A 16,259-nucleotide genomic window follows, 5' to 3' on the forward strand; every position below is an offset into this window, starting at 1 on the left:
AGCTCTGTTACCCAGGCTGGAGTACAGTGGCACAACCATGGCTCACTGCAGCCTTGAATTCCTGGGCCTAAGTGATCTTCCCATCTCAGCCTCACAAGCAGCTGGGACTACAGGCGCACATCACCATACCCAACTACTTTTTAAAACTGTTTGTGAGACAGGGGCTTGGTATGTTACCCAGGCAGGTCTCAAACTCCTGGCCTTATGTGATCCTCCCACCCTGGCCTCCCACCATTTCATTTAGTTCACTTAAACTTTCTGCTTACTCAGTTGCTAAGTGAAACGGAGACATCTAAAATAATTTCCTAGTAAACTCATAAAAGAAAAACTAAAAGAATAAAATAAAGTAAGATAACAGCAAGGGAAACCCACTTTCTTTTTTACTTTCTAAGGGCAAATTTAAAAGTCTGCTTAAGGAAAAGAATGGAGAGAGAAGAGCAAAAGCAACAATGACAAAGAAAGAGGAATGACCTGAGATTGGTAATAGATTAACAGGTTTGTTAATAAAAGAACATAAAACTCTTGTAAAACCCAGAGGATTACACTCCAGAAGAGATCAGAGGTAAAAGTGGGAAGCGGTTTTAAAATAAGGAATAATTGGTTTGGTAAGAAGGAGGGAGGGTGGAGAAGTGGGGAGGAGTCAGAGAGGTTGAAATTATTTTTCGTGAAATATAGCACACATAAAAAGCATGTAAAACAATGTGTATTGTTTAATGAACAAAATTAAAATGAACAGTAGTATCAAGGCAAGATAGAATATTACCAATACCCCAGAAGCCACCTGTATATTCCTCTCCAACTCTATCCTCCTTCCTTCCCCCACCCCACAGAACGAAAACTACCTTAAATGTTATTATTCATTCCCTTGTTTTTTCATTATTCCTAGTACCTAGGTCTGAGTCTAAATCAACAGTCCGCAAATTATGGCCCCAGGCCAAATCTGACCCACCACCTGTTTGTGTATGGCCCTGGAGCTAAGATTGATTGCTACAGATGAGCATTTGTGATCAATTTTGATGATAAGGAATGCTAATTTTGAATCCTAATTAGATAAAACATTATCCTTCTGCTACTTTTTTTGTTTGTTTGTTTGTCGTCCAGTCTGGAGTGCCGTGGTGTGATCACGGCTCACTGCAACCTCTGCCTCTGGCCTTAAGTGATCCTTCTGCCTCACCAGCTAAGTAGCTGGGACTACAGGCGTGTACGACCACACCTGGAAAATTTTAAATTTTTTGTAGAAACAGTGTCTCACTGTGTCACCCAGGTTGGTCTTGAACTGGGCTCAAGCGATCCTCCTGCTTTGGCCTCCCTAAGTGCTGGGCTTATAAACATTAAATTAAGTTCATTTAAACTTTTTATTTACTCACTTGCTAAGTGAGAAGGAGACATCTAAAATAATTTCCTAGTAAACTCATTAAAAAAGAATAAAAGAATAAAAATTAAGATAATAGCAAGGGATGTTATCAGTCAATAACAGGAAGATAACCCCGGCCTTATCTCCCTGTTATTGATTGAATTGTGTCCCCTAAAAAGCAAGTGGAAGTCCTAACTTTAGAAGGTGACCTTAGTTGGAACCAGGATTGCTGCAGACGTAATTAGTTAAAATGAAGTCATATTGGAGTAGGGTGGGCCCTTACTCCAATCGGACAGGTGTCCTTCTGAGAGGGAAGACTATGTAAAGACAGACACACAGAGAATGTATGATGACAAAGGCAGAGAGTCTGGAGGGATGCAGCTGTAAGGCCCAAACAGAAGGATCGCTGGCCACCCTCAGAAGCTGGGAAGAAGCAAAGAAAGATTCTTCCTAGAACTGCAACAGCGCAGGCCTGCTGACACCTTGGTTTCAGAATTCTGGCTTCCAGAACAGTGAGAGCATCCATTTGCTTTAAGCCATCCAGTTTGTGGTTCTGTTTTATTTATTTATTTATTTATTTATTTATTTATTTATTATTATTATTATTTTGAGACTGAGTCTCACTCTGTCACCAGGCTGGAGTGCAGTGGCGCAATCTTGGCTCATCACAACCTCTGCCTCCCGGGTTCAAGCATTTCTCCTGCCTCAGCCTCCCAAGTAGCTGGGACTACAGGCGCACGCCACCACGCCCAGCTAATTTTTGTATTTTTAGTAGAGATGGGGTTTCACCATGTTGGCCAGGATGGTCTTGATCTCCTGACCTCATGATCCGCCTACCTCGGCCTCCCAAAGTGCTGGGATTACAGGCGTGAGCCACTGCACCTGGCCCAAAGAGGATAATATTCTTACCAACAGCAGTGAATGAGTATAAGAGTTCCTGTAGCTCCACAACCTCCCCAACACTTGGTAATATCTGACCTTAAAATTTTTTTGCGGCCGGGCGCGGTGGCTCAAGCCTGTAATCCCAGCACTTTGGGAGGCCGAGACGGGCGGATCACGAGGTCGGGAGATCGAGACCATCCTGGCTAACATGGTGAAACCCCGTCTCTACTAAAAAATACAAAAAACTAGCCGGGCGAGGTGGCGGGCGCCTGTAGTCCCAGCTACTGGGGAGGCTGAGGCAGGAGAATGGCGTAAACCCGGGAGGCAGAGCTTGCAGTGAGCTGAGATCCGGCCACTGCACTCCAGCCTGGGCGGCAGAGCGAGACTCCATCTCAAAAAAAAAAAAAAAAAAAAAAAAATTTTTCCCAATTCTGTATTATGAAATGATATCCCAATGCAATTTTCATTTGCACTTCCCCAGTTACTAATGAGGTGGAATACATTTTTGTTCCCATGTTAATAGTCACTTGTGTTCCTTCTCTTGCAAAGTTCCTATTAATTGGTTTTGCCCACTTTTCTTTTTCTTTTTTTTCCTTTGAGACAGAGTTTCGCTCTTGTTACCCAGGCTGCAGTACAATGGTGTAATCTTGGCTCACTGCAACCTCCGCCTCCCGGGTTCAAGTGATTCTCGTGCCTCAGCCTCCCAAGTAGTTGGGATTACAGGGATGCGCCGCCACACCCAGCTGATTTTGTACTTTTAGTAGAGATGGGGGTTTCTGCATTTTGGTCAGGCTGGTCTCGAACTTCTGACCTCAAGGTGATCCACCTGCCTCCACCTCCCAAAGTGCTGGGATTACAGATGTGAGCCACCAAGCCTGGCCAGTTTTGCCCATTTTTCTATAAATAAGGTTAACTTTTTTCTTATTGAGTCATACAAGTCTATAAATTACATACATTTCAGTATCTTTTCATTTGTGGCTTGCTCTTTCACTATTTTTATAGTGTCTTTTTTTTTTTTTTTTTTTTTTTTGAGACGGAGTCTCACTCTGTCGCCCAGGCTGGAGTGCAGTGGCCAGATCTCAGCTCACTGCAAGCTCCGCCTCCCGGGTTTATGCCATTCTCCTGCCTCAGCCTCCCGAGTAGCTGGGATTACAGGCGCCTGCCACCTCGCCCGGCTAGTTTTTTGTATTTTTTAGTAGAGACGGGGTTTCACCGTGTTAGCCAGGATGGTCTCGATCTCCTGACCTCGTGATCCGCCCGTCTCGGCCTCCCAAAGTGCTGGGATTACAGGCTTGAGCCACCGCACCCGGCCTATAGTGTCTTCTGATTAGCAGAAATTCTTTATCATTGGAGACAGGGTCTTGCTGTGTCACCCAGGTTGAAGTGCAGTGGCTCAATCATAACTCACTATAACCTCCTACTCCTGGGATTATGCAATCCTCCTGTCTCAGCCTCCCAAGTAGCTGGAACTACACGTACACACCAACATGCCTGCTTAATTTAATTTTTTTATTTTTTGAGGGGGACAGGGTCTTGCTATGTTGCCCAGGCTCATCTTTAACTCCTGGCCTCAAGCAATTCTCCTGCCTCAGCCTCGCAAAGCACTGGGATTATAGAAAAATCTTTTTTTTTTTTTTTTTGAGATGGAGTCTTACTCTGTCACCCAGACTGAAGTGCAGTGGTGCGATCTCAGCTCACTGCAACCTCTGTCTCCTGGATTCAAGTGATTCTCCTGCCTCAGCCTCCCAAATAGTTGGGATTACAGGCATGTGCCATCACGCCTGGCTAATTTTTTGTATTTTTAGTAGAGACAGGGTTTCACCATGTTGGCCAGGCTGGTCTTGAACTCCTGACCTCAAGTGATCTGCCCACCTTGGCCTCCCAAAGTGATGAGATTACAGGTGTGAGTCACTGCATCCGGCCTAGAAAATTCATTAATATTAAGGAATGTATAATTCTTTTCTTTTATGGCCCGGGCTTTGGGAATCTTAAGAAATTCTTTTTTTCCTATAAGTGTATTAATTTGTATTTCAAAAGTTTCATGGTTTACCTTTTAAAGTTTGGTCTTGAGCTACCTTGTGTGGTAGCTCAGACCTATAATCCCAGTACTTTGGGAGGCCGTGATGGGAGGATCGATTGAGCCCAGGAGTACAAGACTAACCTGGGCAACATGGTGAGACCCTGTCTCTACAAAAAATTAAAAAATTAGCCCAGTGTAGTGGTGTGCACCTGTAGTCCCAGCTACTCAGGAGGCTGAGGTGAGAGGATTGCTTGAGCCCAGGAGGTTGAGGCTGCAGTGAGCCATGATCGTGTCACTGCACTCCAGCTTGGTGACAGAGCGAGACCCTGTCTCTAAACAGATAAATTAATAAGTTTGGTCTTTAATCTACCTGGAATTAATTTGTGTGTATAAACGGAGGTAGGGGACTAATACATTTTTTCCCACATAGATAACCAACTGTCCAAGTCTGAAATACCCATCTTTCTCACAGCTCTTCATATCAACTCTGTCACAAACTGAATGTCCATAAATATATATATCTGCTTTTGGACTCTCTATTCTGTTCCACTAATCTACATGACCACACTGCCTTAATTAAAACAGTTTTATCAGTCTTAATAATTGATAAGGCAAATAATTCCAATTTATTCTTCTTCAAGAGTTTCTTGTCTATATTTGGACCTCTGCTTTTCCACATATATTTTACTTTAATTTTTACTTTATTTATTTATTTAGAGACAGAGTCTCGCTCCATCGCCCAGGTTGGAGTGCAGTGGTGTGATCTCAGCTCACTGCAACTTCAGCCTCCTGGGTTCAAGTGATTCTCCTGCCTCAGCCTCCTGAGTAGCTGGGACTACAGGTACACGCCACCGTGACTAGCTATTTTTTGTATTTTTAGTAGAGACAGGGTTTTGCCATGTTGGCCAAGCTGGTCTCAAATTCCTGACCTCAAGTGATCCACTGGCATCAGCTTCCCAAAGTGCTAGAATTACAGGCATAAGCCACTGTGCCTGGCCCACGTATATTTTAGAATCTCATTATCTAACTGATCAAGTGAAATCAGTTGAGATTTTGATAGAAATTATAATAAGTCTATAATTCAAAGTGGAAAGAATTGACATCTTTGTGACAGTGAGTGTTCTAATTCATGAACATGGTATAACTCCCTGTTTATTTAGGTCCTTCTGTTTTTCACTATTATATAATTTCCTACAGAAAGGTATTATACATCTTTTGTTGGCTTTATTCCTAGGTACTCCATTATTTTTAACTTTTTCCAACTTTTTATTTGTAAATAATTCAAACTTAAAGAAAAGTTGCAAGAATAATAGTAGTACCAAAAAATACTCACATATCTTTCACCCAGATACATATATGGTTAATATTTTACCCCAATGATTTAGCATTTGTGCTCATTTTCTCTCCTTCTCTCTTTCTCCTTCTTTATATCTTATTTTCTCCAAAACACTTAAGAGTGATTTGAGGCCAGGTGCAGTGGCTCATGCCTATAATCCCAGCAGTTTGGGAGACCAAGACAGGGGGATCATTTGAGCCCAGAAGTCGAAACCAGCCAGGGCAACATAGTGAGACCCTGTCTCTACAAAATTTAAAAATTAGCTATGTGTGGTGGTGCACGCCTATAGTCCCAGCTACTCGGGAGGCTCAGTCAGGAAGATTTTTTGAGCCCAAAGGTCAAGGCTGCAGTGAGCCATGATTACACTACTGTACTCTAGCCTGGGAAACAGAGACTGACCCTGTCTCAAAAAAAAAAAAAAGTGATCTGAATACATCAAAGCTTGGTCTCTTATGTATCTACTTTCATAGTATTTTAATTTTGTCAATTGATTCAATAATGCCCTTTAGAGCATTTTTTCCTTCCACTACAGGACCCAGTTTAGGGTAGTGCTTTTAATTGACATATCTCTTTAGTCTCCTTTACTCTAGAACATTTTTGCAGCCTCTTCTGTCTTTTATGATATTGACCTTTTGAAAAATACAGTCTGCACTCCTTTTTTAAAAATACAATGATCCTTAGTTTTTTTCTTTTCCAAGATGGAGTCACACTCTGTCACCCAGGATGGAGTGCAGTGGCACAATCTCAGCTCACTGCAACCTCCACCTCCCAGGTTCAAGCAATTCTGCCTCAGCCTCCTGAGTAGCTGAGATTACAGGCATGCACCACCACACCTGGCTAATTTTTTATATTTTTAGCAGTGACGGGGTTTCACTATGGTCTTGGACTCCTGACCTTGTGATCCACTGGCCTAGGCTCCCAAAGTGCTGGGATTACAGCTGTGAGCCACCACACCTGGCCTATTTTTTTTTTTTTCTTTTTTTTTTGAGACAGAGTCTAGCTCTGTCTCCCAGGCTGGAGTGCAGTGGCGCGATCTCGGCTCACTACAACCTCCACCTCCCAGGTTCAAGTGATTCTCCAGCCTCAGCCTCCTGAGTAGCTGGGATTACAGGCACGTGCCACCATGCCCAGCTAATTTTTCTATTTTTAGTACAGATGGGGTTTCACCATGTTGGTCAGGCTGGTCTTGAACTCCTAACCTCGTGATCTGCCTGCCTCAGTCTCCCAAAGTGCTAGGATGACAGGCGTGAGCCACAGCACCTGGCTTTTTGTTTGTTTGTTTGTTCGTTTGTTTGTTTTTTGAGACAGGGTCTTGCCTGTCACCAAGGCTGAAGTCCAGTGGTGTGATCAGGGCTCACTGCAGCCTTGACCTCCTGGACTCAAGCAAGTCTCCTACTCAGTCTCCTGAGTAGCTGGGACTACAGGCACGCATCATCAAGCCCGGCTAATTTTTTCATTTTTTGTAGAGACAGGGTCCTACTATGTTGGCCAGCCTGGTCTTGAACGATTGGGCTCAAGCGATTCTCCTGCCCTGGCCTTGCTAAGTGCTGGGATTACAAGCATGAGCCACCACCCCTGGCTGAATGCTCATTTTGGATTCAACTGATATTTCTTCATGATTAGATTCCGGTTATGCATTTCCAACCAGAACATGTGATACTGTGTTTTCCTCAGTATATCCCATAGGGCAGCATACAACGTCCATCTGTACTCACTTTATAATGTTAATTTTTATCATCTATCCATAGTGTTACCATATTTCTCCACTGCACAGTTACTATTCCTTCCCTTGCAACCAATAAACAATCAGTGCAAAAACAAAGACTCTTTTTATTATGGAATTTTCAAATACATTCAAAAAACCAGAAAAGAGTATAATAAGCTTCCATGTTTATCCAACAACTAAATTGTGAAAGCAATCATCAGAGAGCAAATCCCGGGTAGCATGGTAGTTCATGCCTATAATCTCAGCACTTTGGGAGGCGGAGGTGGGCAGATCACTTTAGCCCTGGAGTTTGAGTCCAGCCTGGGCAACATGGAGAAACCTCATCTCTACTAAAAAATAGAAAAATTAGCCAGGCATGTGGTATGCACCCGTAGTCCCAACTACTCAGGAAGCTGAGGTAGGAGGATCACCTGGGACCACAACACGGAGGTTGCAGTCAGCTGGTATCACACCACTGCACTCCAGCCTGAACCACAGAGTGAGACCCTGTTTCAAAAAAAAAAAAAAAAAGAAAAGAAAAGAAACCAAATCCCAGAGGTTATGTACTTTCACCTATGAATACTTCAGTATTTACTTTTCTAACAGATAAAAACTTTTAAAACACTAATGTCATTATTATACCTAAGAAAATTAACAATAATTTCTCAATATCACCCAATATCTGTCTATGCTCAAACTTTTATAATTATCTCAGTTTTTTTTGTGGTTGGCCTGATCAAATCAGGATCCAATAAGTACCCCACATTACATTTGGTTGTTATACCTTAAGAGTTTCTCTTTTAATCAGTGCCAGCTTCCCTTCCACTCTTTATGCCATTTATTTGCTGAAGAATATACATAATTTGTCCTGTAGTGGAGTCCATATCTGGGATTTTGAACTTCTCATTTTTATTGCTATGTACTATACACTTCTTGCAGATTTTTGCTTGTGTAGAAATCTAACTTACTATTATTTTTTGAGAGAGTCTCCCTTTGTCGCCCAGGCTAGTGTGGAATGGCACAATCACAGATTACTGCAGACTTGACCCCCTAGCTCAACTAATCCTCCTACCTAAGCCTCCTGAATAACTAGGACCACAGGTGTGCATCACTATGCTTGATTTTTTTTTTTTTTTTTTTTTTGGTAGAGACAGAGTCTTTCTATGTTGCCCAGGGTGGCCTTGAACACCTGGGCTCAAGCGATCCTCCCACCTTGGCCTCTCAAAATGTTGGGATTATAGGCGTAAGCCACCATGCCAAGCTCAAAATTATTTTTATTTGTTGACTTTTATATATAGCAATTTTCTTAAACTTTTATTAATTATAACAATTCAGTTATACGTTATTTTGGTTTCCTGTGCAGGATAATTACATCATCGGCAAATAACTACAGCATTGTTTATTTCATTATAATCCAAATAGTTTTTCATTCTGTCTTACACCTTATTTACTAAAGGTTACACTTCAGTCAGAAGAAAAGTGTTTCCACATGGAAGGTCTGAAATTCAAGAAAATAGGAAAACCAAAGATATTGGTAAATAAGTACAGAAATCTTTTTTAGAAAGAGTACAATAATAATAAAATAATACAGCTGGGAGCGGTGGCTCAAGCCTGTAATCCCAGCACTTTGGGAGGCCGAGACGGGCGGATCACGAGGTCAGGAGATCAAGACCACCCTGGCTAACACGGTGAAAGCCCGTCTCTACTAAAAAAATACAAAAAACTAGCCGGGCGTGGTGGCGGGCGCCTGTAGTCCGAGCTACTCGGGAGGCTGAGGCAGGAGAATGGCGTAAACCTGGGAGGCGGAGCTTGCAGTGAGCTGAGATCCGGCCACTGCACTCCAGCCTGGGCGACAGAGCGAGCCTCCGTCTCAAAAAAAATAATAATAATAATAATAATAATAAAATAATACTTGTGGGGTTAAAAAAGAATTAAGGCCGGGTGCAGTGGCTCACGCCTGTAATCCCAGCACTTTGGAAGGCCGAGGTAGGCAGATCACCTGAGGTCAGCTCGAGACCAGTTTCGTGGCGAAACTCCCTCTCTACTAAAAAAATACAAAAATTGACCAGGCGCGGTGGCTTAGGCCTGTAATCCCAGCACTTTGGGAGATTGAGGCAGGTGGATCACGAGGTCAGGAGTTGGAGACCAGCCTGACCAACATGGTGAAACCCTGTCTCTACTAAACACACACACACACACACACACACACACACACACCAGCCAGGCATGGTGGCAGGCACCTGTAATCTCAGCTACTGGGGAGGCTGAAGCAGGAGAATTGCTTGAACCCTGGAGGTGCAGCCTGGGCCACAGCGCAAGACTCCGTCTTAAAAAAAAAAAAAAAAAAAAAATTAGCCAGGTGTGTGGTGCACACCTGTAATTCCAGCTACTCCGGAGGCTGAGGCAGGAGAATCGCTTGAACAGAGGCAGAGGTTGCAGTGAGCCTAGATCACGCCACTGTACTCCAGCCTGGGCGACAGAGCAAGACTCCATCTCAAAAATAAATAAATAAATAAATAAATGAAACTTAAAAACTTTTAAAAAAGAAGTCTGATCTCTTACCTCTAGGTGACTAGCTTCATTAATTTCTGGCCTATCATTTTTGTACTTTTTTCAAAGATAAGCAAACATACATATATATATAGATATCACACTCCATGTATGTGAAAAATTATCCCTTCCTTTTTTTATACAAAAGGCAGTATACCCAAAATATTAAAGTGGTTTTGTTGTCATTGTGTTTTTCTTTTGACGGTCTTGCTCTGTCGCCTTGAGGGAGAAATTTAAAGAAAAATAAATATTGCATTTATTCACTCCACGGAAAGTAAGGGTTAAGTGAAAAACACAAGTTTTTCACTACTGCAAGCAAGGCTATAGACAGATCATAGTGACCTAGCCTGCAGAAATGAGCTCCAAACACCCCTGAGCAAGGTTAAAAGAAGAAAAACGATTTCCTTCACTGTCTCTCCTGTACTATTAGTTATGACTATGTTTGCCAATGCTTGTATTTAAGTAAGATTTGCAAAGTGCCTGTTTTTTCAATGCAGCTGCTAGGCCACTAGCTATGCAAGGCCACAGGTTAGTGCCAGGTCAGCAGTTATGCTATGGATTACGTGACTTGTCACTGTAAAATTTACTGCCTTTGTTTTGCTCTTGTATGCTGGTCTGTATAAGCTAAAATCTGTTTTTGTTCAAGGCTCAGCTTTTTGGACGTGAATCCACTGAGCCGGTGCGTACCTTAAATAAACATCCTCCTGTCTTCCCAATATCGGTCTCTCTGGTCCTCAGTTTACCATAACAGCCTCAACAGCTCACGGCAGCCTCAACCTCCTGGACTCAAGTGATTCTCTCACCTCAGCCTCCCAAGTAGCTGGGACCACAGACAGGTTAAAGTGATTTTTAATATAAGTATTTACAAGAAAATGTCCCAACTATTGCTGTGAAAAAGCCGTATCTCTTTGCCTTGAGTATAGCTGGATTGATTCCCAGTAGGAGAAAGGGCATTTTCTTCCTCACTCAGAGTCTTTGGCATTGGCAGAAAAAAAAGCAAACATAACCCCGATCTGTGCCAGTAAGGAAGCCCTCCAGCTCCAAAGCATTAGTACCAGAATATAGAAGGCAAGAGCACTTCAAAGAAGGCTCCAAATTTCTTAGTATTATTGATAGATGGCTAAAACTTATTAATGCAGAGCTAACTTACAGTTTGATTTACTAAAATTCTCTGGTACCCCAAAATCAGGTAAAAGTGCTGAAATTTTTGTTAACTGTTTTAAAAAGGAAGAACAATTGTTTCCAAAAAACTATACAAATTATTCTAAAGTTCATTTGGAAAAATAAATACCCAAGTATAACCAGGAAAATTCTGAAAAATAATCCAAATGTGGTGGGAACTAGCTTTCCCACATATTAAAACATTTTATAAAACTAAAACAATTAAAATAGTTTGGGCTGGGTAGAGTGGCTCACATCTGTAATCCTAGCACTTCGGGGGCTGAGGCCGGAGGATCACTTGAGCCCAGGAGTTTGAGACCAGCCTGGGCCACAAAGTGAGACCCCTCTACAAAAAATTTGTTTTAAATAGCCAGGCATTATGGTGCATGTCTCTAGTCCCAGCTAATTGTGAAGATGAGCTGGGAGGACTGCTTAAGCCCAGGAGATCAAGGCTGCAGTGACCTATGATAGTGCCAATGCGCCCCAGCCTGGGTGACAGAGTGAGACCCCGTCTCAATTAATTAATTAATTAAACAGTTTGGTACTGGTACATGAATACAGACTAAAGTAGCAGAGCAGAAAGTCCAGAAACAGACCTCTACATGTACAAGAATTTAATGTACGACAGAGGTAGAATGTCGAACGGAAGAAAAAAGATTAACTATTAAGTCAATGCTGCTAGGACAACTGAGCAGCCACCTGAAGAAAAATCAAGTAGGCTTCCTAACTCACTTCCTGAAACAAATCCCAGGGGGATAAAAAATATCTGAGTACAAAAAATACATACAATAGAAATATATTTGAAAAATATAAACATATAAAACCATAAAAATATTAGAAGGAAACTAATTATAGAAAGATCTGCCCAGGCACAGTGGTTCACACCTATAATCCTAGCATTTTGGGAGGCCGAGTCAGGATGATTACTTGAGGTCTGGAGTTTGAGACCAACCTGGCCAACATGGTGAAACCCCGACTCTACTAAAAATATAAAAATTAGCCAGGCATGGCGTTGTGCGCCTGCAATCCCAGCTACTTGGGAGGCTGCGGCAGGAGAATCACTTGAACCTGGGAGGCTAAGGCAGGAGAATCACTTGAACCTGGGAGGCTGAGGCAGGAGAATCACTTGAACCTGGGAGGCAGAGGATGCAGTGAAACAAGATCGCACCACTGCACTCAAGCCTGGGCAACAGAGCAAGCCTCCATCTAAAAAAAAAAAAAAAAGAGAAAGAAAGAAAGAAAGATCTTGGTTTAACTCAAAGGCTTCTCACAAAAATGCAAAAGCCTTAAGAGACTGATAACTCTCGCTTTACAAAAACACATTTCTCCATGTTAAATAAACAGTATAATCAAAGTCCAGATGCAACATGAAAAACTGGAAAATATTTGTAACATGATAAAAGACAAATTTTTAAAATACACAGAGCCCTCAGAGATTAATCAAAAACCCCGTTTGTTAAGCCAGACAAATATAAAGATACATAGATGGCTTTAAACCAGGGTTTCTCAACCTCTGCACGACTGACCTCTTGGACTACATAATTATTTGTTGTAGGGAATGCTTGTGCATTGTAGGATGTGTACCAGCATCCCTGTACTCTACTCACAAGATGGCATTAGCATCCCCGTTCAATTGTGACTATCAAAAATGTCCTCAGATATTACCAAATGTCCTCTGGGGATCAAATTGTCCCTGGTTTAAATATACAAAGAGATCAAAATCCACACTTGTGATAAAATAAATGCAAAATTTAACAATAATGAGGTGACACTTTTTTCTCTAATTAGATTTTCATCATTAACTATTTTGCAGTTAGCCAGCATGTGGGATTAGGGGGTCTCATTTATCCTTTTGGGTGTGCAACCCTTCTGGAGGGTCATCTGGCAATCTCTACCAAAATATAAAGTGCATTTACTCTTTTTTCTTTTTGAGACAGAGTCTCACTCTTTCACCCAGGGTGGAGGGCAGGGCAGTGGCATGATCTTGGTTTACTGCCACCTCCGCCTCCCAGGTTCAAGCGGTTCTCCTGCCTCAGCCTCCTGAGTAGCTGGGATTACAGGTGCCCGCCACCAGGCCCAGCTAATTTTTGTATCTGTAATTTTTGTAATTTTGTAGTTTTAGTGGAGACAGGGTTTCACCATGTTGGCCAGGCTGGTCTCGAACTCTTGACCTCAAGTGATCCACCCACCTCGGCCTCCCAAAGTACTGGGACTACAGGCGTGAGCCACTGTGTCAGCCACATCTACTCTTCGATCCAGCAATTTCACTTCCAGGAGTTTATCCCTACATATACACTTACATATATGCAAATAGAGAAATATAAGTATAATCATGGAAGCAAAAAGAGTATCCAAAAAACTGGAAACAGTCTAGTATCCAACAATAGGGAACAGGTTAAATAAACAAAGGTATATTCATATACAGGTTGAGCAAACCAAATCTGAAATCCAAAACACTTCTGGAACCAAGCATTTTGCATAATGGATACTCAGGCTGTTACAGAATATTACGCAACCATTAAAAAGGAGGAGGGGTAGCCGGGCATGGTGGCTCACGCCTGTAATCCCAGCACTTTGGGAGGCCCAGGTGGGCGGATCACGAGGTCAGGAGATCGAGACCTTCCTGGTGAACACGGTGAAACCCCGTCTCTACTAAAAATACAAAAAAATTAGCCTGGCATGGTGGCAGGTGCCTGTAGTCCCAGCTTCTCGGGAGGCTGAGGCAGGAGAATGGCGTGAACCCGGGAGGCGGAGCTTGCAGTGAGCCGAGATGGCGCCACTGCACTCCAGCCTGGGCGACAGAGTGAGACTCTTGTCTCGGAAAAAAAAAAAAAAAGGAGGAGGGGCCAGGCGCGGTGGCTTACACCTGTAATCCCAGCACTTTGGGAGGCTGAGGCGGACGGATCACGAGGTCAGGAAATCGAGACCATCCTGGCTAACATGGTGAAACCCCGTCTCTACTAAAAATACAAAAAAATTAACATGGCGTGGTGGCACGCGCCTGTAGTCCCAGCTACTAGGGAGGCTGAGGCAGGAGAATCGCTTGAACCCAGGAGGCGGAGGTTGCAGTGAGCCGAGATCACGCCACTTCACTTCAGCCTGGGAGAAGAGCGATACTCTGTCTCAAAAGAAAAAAAAAAAGGAGGCGGAAGATCTGCATGTACCGAAAATGTTTGTTCCTGGGCACAGTGGTGCATGCCTGTAATCCCAAGTACTCCAGAGACTAAGAAGGAAGAAACATCAGCCTGGGGGTTCGAGGCTAGAGGCCAGTCTGGGCAACATGGGAGACCTTGTCTTTAAAAAAAAAAAAAAGAATGTCCCAAGACATACCAACTAAAAGTAGCAAGACCAAGAATAGAGTTTGCTGCTACTTTTAAGAAAGGGTGTGTGTGTCTGTGTACCTGTGTGTGGGGGGGTCTGGATGTATACAGAATATGTTTATACATGCACGAAACAGAAACATAACATAAGTAACTGGGGGACTAGATTTTACGGATGGGGAGACTCACTTTTTACCCTATATTCTTTGAACTGTTTTAAGTCTTTGGCTATATGCCTGCATGTTTCAGGCAAATCACAAAATCTGACAACACGTCACTCAACTCAAGATACCCAGACCTTACATAAACCAGAAAGTAGAATGGTGGTTGCCAATGGATGAGCGGAGGTGGGGAAGAGGGGTTGTTTAATGGGTAGAGTTTCAGCTTGCAGATGAAAAAAGTTCTGGAGATTGACTGCACAACGATATGAATCTACTTAACACTACTAAAGTGTACACTTAAAAAATGGTTAAGATGGCAAATTTTATACGTATTTTAACACAATTTTTTAAGGTGAAAAAAATCCCTAAAAGATACCTATGTTTTAAGATCGGTTTAATTTGTTTCTAATTTGGAAATCAGTTTTTAAACACTCCATTATTACTCTAGAATTGAGCGTCAGGAACAGTGAAAACTCTACATTTAAACTCTGGAGCTGCTCCTGCGACCTTTCACCTAGAACTCGTACGCATTCGGCCAGGCATGCACTCCTGCTAAATTCAGGGAGGGCCAGCACTGCGGGCGGCAGAGTGACTTACCCTCGGCCCTTTACCAGTGGAAGAGGTTTCTACACTGCTGCCACCCTGTAACACAAAACTTTGTGTTCCTTTTCACGCGTTACCGCAGATTCTCGGTGCACAGCGCCCAACGCGGACCAGAGCTTAGAGCGTGCCCAGGCAGCATCCTTGACTTCCCACCGCCGGGCCGGCCAGCCCGGGCGATTAGCGGCGGCCCCCCCGAGACGCGCCCTTCGCCCGACCGGGTCTCTCCCCGCGCCGCCCCGACCCCCTTACCCGGTGTTGGGTAACATGACTTTAGTAGATCAGAGGAGGTGGCGGCGACTGCGGCGGCTGCGAGCTGAGAGCGAAAGCCGGACAGTCCCTCCGCATTTATCCCCGCCCCGGCCCCGCCCCTGCACCCGAGGCCCCGCCCCAAGGCCTGTGCTGGAACGGGTGCGCCGAAAAGCCGGGATCGCCGAGTGCGCCTGCGTATGCAGTCGGCCTCCCGCGCCCCACGTTCCTTTTCCTCGCCTCCCAGCCTGGTCCCTGAGAGGGGGCTCTCCGCGCAGGCGCTTTGAGGCACAGCTCCGCCCCGCCCCCTCACTGGTCCTACGGTGACAATCAGGCTCCCGTCGGCGCCTAACGTCTGGGCAGCGTCATCCGCTACGTTAGCCTTTTCGCCGTGTCTAGGGGTTTCTCCTCGCGCTATCGTGTTCCAGCGCTGGCTCCAAGCTGGGAGGGTCTCTGAGCCCTGAGCCCGCCCTCTCCTCGGCGGGCCCTCAGAGGGTGCTTAGCTCTGGGTCTTCTTGCCCCTGCACCCGAGCCTGGCGCGCCCTCGGGCTCCTCTGGGAACGCTAGCCCTGGGCAGAAATTACCTTTGTGGTTAAAGTCGGCCCGCGTAACTTTTCCACTCTACCGCCGAATCTGGACCCAAGCCAGCCTCACCTTGTGCATGAGTAGATAGTTTGTGTTAAGCCGCCAGCTTCTTGGAACAGAGCTCTCTGCAAAAGTCGCGCTGAAGAATTCCTAGTCAAAAGCTGAACTTGCAGAAGAAGTTTTTACTTCTGGAATGAGTGTTGAGATGAGATCGATTCTGACATTCAGTTTCGCTTTTGGGATTACGCCTTGGATTAACTCAGCTACCCTGATGAGCTAAAGACTGTAGTATATTTGAAGGAAGACACGAGGAACTGTTTTGTATTTTGTAGGGAT

At 43.9% G+C, this 16,259-nt stretch overlaps 1 protein-coding gene across 1 annotated transcript in view; it reads right to left on the reverse strand.

The window, feature by feature from the left end:
* Positions 1-15,595, reverse strand: part of HSDL2 (hydroxysteroid dehydrogenase like 2) — an 82,511-nt gene extending 66,916 nt beyond the window's left edge. Inside the window, 1 exon segment of the mRNA NM_001199126.2 lies at positions 15,342-15,595. Coding sequence (NP_001186055.1) covers positions 15,342-15,358 — 17 coding nt within the window. The 5' untranslated portion in view covers positions 15,359-15,595.
* Positions 15,596-16,259: the final 664 nt, after the last annotated feature.

Source organism: Macaca mulatta, chromosome 15 (assembly GCF_049350105.2).
Source record: "Macaca mulatta isolate MMU2019108-1 chromosome 15, T2T-MMU8v2.0, whole genome shotgun sequence".
NCBI classification, from domain to species: Eukaryota; Metazoa; Chordata; class Mammalia; order Primates; family Cercopithecidae; genus Macaca; species Macaca mulatta.